We start from the raw sequence: 3,458 nt of genomic DNA on the forward strand, positions 1-3,458 counted from the left end.
ACAAAAATGCAAAACAAAATAAAAAATGAAATCCAGGAACGTACTAAGGAAGCGAGCGGACGCTTCTGGCGTTGACTAGGAGGTCTCAATGAAAAATGTACTTTTTTTTGACATGGGCCAACTATGTAGCGTCGTCTGTACTTTTTTTTTAGAAGTTGCGTCCTGTCTGCTCATTTGGGCTTGGTGACGAAGGCCGACTAGACCGCGCGCTTTAGCCCATGGTGCACCTTTGGACCATTCGCGGCCCACCTGTGAGTAAACCCTAAGCCCGGATGCCTTCCTATTTAATCTCGACCCCCCTTAGGGTTCCCCTCCTTCCTCCTTGCGAGACCAAACCAAAGCTGCGGCGGCGCGCGCATAGGAGGCGAATCAGCAGCGGAACCAAGCCGCCGACGCCACCATGGGTAAGCTCCGCCGATGTACTATTCGTTGTTCCCTCGGAGGCTGCCTGGTTTGCACGATGCTTATCGCCGCCATGGTGGCTCTGCAGGTATCTCGCGTGACTCCATGCACAAGCGCCGGGCCACCGGTGGGAAGCAGAAGGCTTGGAGGAAGAAGCGAAAGTAAGAGCGAATCCCCTTCCTTTCCCCCTTCCCTTCGGATCGTGAAGATGTGTGGATGTTCTACGTAGGTTAGATCCGTGTTTACTTACATCAGGCGTGGATAAATTATCGTTGCTGCGGTGGATATCTGGGTTTATCCGACGCGTCTGTACTCTTTAGGATGATAGCTCGGTAACTAGCATTTTCTATATCTCGTATGATAGCTTGGTGGTAACTAGCCTGGTAATTACGCGAGTAGCGCGGGTATTCCGCTTTCTGGTGACTTGATAACCTTCATCCGTTTACGCACATCTATGGTTTTGGCTACATGCGAACTTCTGATGTGTTCATGTTAATTTGCTGTAACTAATGTGAACTTGATGTTGGCAATATAACCGGGTCCGTCACTCATTTTTGTAGTGATGCTGCTGTTTCGATACTTGTTTTGAAGTACAAGTTTTGTGATTCAGTATTCTTGCTTCAGAATGTCCAGAGCGTCATACTTACAATATTCTGTGTTCAGACATGATGTTGTCTATACGTAAACATGTTTTTATTTTGTATTCTGGGAGTTATTCTTAGCCATGTCCGCACTTGGTTCTGTTTCATTTTGGAATATGCAAATTTGAACAAATGTACTGATCAACTCTTAGGCTGTTTGATTCCTTTCAAGAACTTTACACTTTGTTATGAATCTTACTTTGTCCTTCATCTTTTATCAGGTATGAGCTCGGCCGCCAGCCAGCCAACACTAAGCTTTCAAGCAACAAGACAGTGAGGAGGGTCCGTGTTCGCGGAGGTAACGTGAAGTGGAGGGCTCTCCGTCTCGACACTGGTAACTTCTCATGGGGTAGTGAGGCTGTGACCCGCAAGACCCGTCTCCTGGACGTGGTTTACAATTCGTCAAACAATGAGCTTGTGAGGACTCAGACCCTTGTCAAGAATGCCATTGTGCAAGTTGATGCTGCCCCCTTCAAGCAGTGGTACCTGACTCATTATGGAGTCGAAATCGGTAGGAAGAAGAAAGCTGCTGCAGCTGCCAAGAAGGAACCTGCTGAGGTATTATTCCTGTTTCTGTATTTCAATTCTGTATCCTGAGGTTGGTAATTACTGTATAGCTTGTTTAGGATGTGCTACTTAGTTGAAATGATTTGGATTTCAATTCTGTATTCTGATCAACTCTTATTTTTAGTTGTAGCACAAGTACCAATTCTTTTTTATTCTGATTGCATGCATTAGTATCCTTTCATCCTGGACTGTTAGTTCCAACTTTTATCCAGCCTCCTTGCTCATTGTATTTCATTCATGAATAAATTCCTTAAATTGGTCTTTGTAGATACAAACTTTAATGTTTTGAACATCTTATTTTAATGGTTGCATTTTGCCAGTAAGGCCCCTAGTTTGTATTATGCCCTTTTCCCCTTGGATTGTATCCAATCCCTGATCCAGTCTTATCCCTGTTCACTGCTTATGTTTGCTTTGTGTGATTTTCTTATGCACAGGGGCAAGAGGCCGAGGTTGCTGCTGCTGCCACAGAGGAAGCAAAGAAGAGCAACAATGTCCAGAGGAAGCTTGAGAAGCGCCAGCAGGGACGTACACTGGACTCGCACATTGAGGAGCAGTTCAGTGGTGGAAGGCTGCTGGCCTGCATTTCGTCTCGCCCTGGACAGTGTGGCAGAGCTGATGGGTAAGCATCACAGTTCATCTGTTCATCACCCCTTGTATATTAAATTCTGGAAGAACATAAAGCAGTACTCTACAATTTCTTGTTAGCTATGGTGTTAATACTTGTGTCTTGAAACTACAGGTACATCCTGGAGGGCAAGGAGCTGGAGTTCTACATGAGGAAGCTCCAGAAGAAGAAGGGCAAGGGTGCCACAGCTTAGGCGGAAGAGCTGCTGCATGTTACTCGTTGGATTTTCTTAGATGTTGCGTCCATGTCATGTTTGCAGACATACTGAACACCATTTTCTGTAAACGGTTCGAGTCCTAGGTTGAACTGAGAATGTTTTGCCTGTTTTGGTTGTGATCTAAAGCTATCCAGATTCTATTATGTGTTGTTCTACCTTGCAGTATTTTCATCTGTTCAGTGAAATTTTGATCTTGAGTCTCCATGTTGATTTGCTGCCAGTTTTGCCTTTCAGGCATGTTAGATTTGTATGGTTCCTGCAGTTGCAAAGGACCCATCCAGTGTGAAAACCCGATCATGTATGCAAAGCAATTTTGATCATGGAATCTTTGCACAATTGTTGGCTTGTTTTCTTTCTGGAGATAGACGATGACTAGCCGCTACCCCAGCCTGTGCTAATTCTCGGTAGTAGGCGCTTTGCGCGGCTCTCCATGCCTTTGTATTCGTTGTGTTTTCATTTTCTGTTACTGGATTTCTCGCTGCCTCTGGAGTCTGTCAAAAGTGTTACACCTATTAAATCCTGTTGTCAGAGCTTTGGTTGTTCATGTGTCAAGCCTTGTGTGCCCATTCTTTTTGAAGGTGGTTGAGAGAAACACTCGAGAAGAACTATCACTGAAGGAAGATAGCTATGGAGAGGAGATCTAGAGAGGTGGTCTTCTCCAAATTATTAGAGATGGAAGTCTTGAATCCTTGATGGATCTTCTCCAAAGGAGGCCATTTCCAATTAAGTTATCGATGAGCAAAGCCAAGTAATTCTATTATGCTTTCATAACAAAAAAAAACGAGAGGTGCACGAAATATAGTCTAAGAACAAAAAGGCATGGGCTACATGGCTTGAGCCCCGAAACTGCGTGCATTAGTGCTACCGCACCAAAGTAGAGTATTTTCTGGGAGCTCCAGCGACTGACCGGACAGTTTCGTGTCTTGTCCGTCCAGGGAAGATGTCGCGCACACATGGTTAGGTGTGGCTAAGGTTACATGCAAGAGAGAAAGAAAAGAAGCTGAAT

The 3,458-nt window shown here is 44.9% G+C and overlaps 1 protein-coding gene across 1 annotated transcript; it reads left to right on the forward strand.

Annotated features, from left to right (window-relative positions):
• The first annotated feature begins 277 nt into the window (after positions 1–277).
• Positions 278–2,595, forward strand: LOC125538122 (40S ribosomal protein S8). The gene is made up of 5 exons (XM_048701421.1): positions 278–404; positions 491–563; positions 1,265–1,601; positions 2,045–2,229; positions 2,350–2,595. Exons 1-5 carry the CDS (start codon positions 401–403, stop codon positions 2,426–2,428), a joined length of 678 nt encoding a protein of 225 aa, XP_048557378.1. The 5' UTR covers positions 278–400; the 3' UTR covers positions 2,429–2,595.
• The last annotated feature ends 863 nt before the right edge of the window (positions 2,596–3,458 follow it).

Source organism: Triticum urartu, chromosome 2 (assembly GCF_003073215.2).
Source record: "Triticum urartu cultivar G1812 chromosome 2, Tu2.1, whole genome shotgun sequence".
Classification (NCBI taxonomy): Eukaryota; Viridiplantae; Streptophyta; class Magnoliopsida; order Poales; family Poaceae; genus Triticum; species Triticum urartu.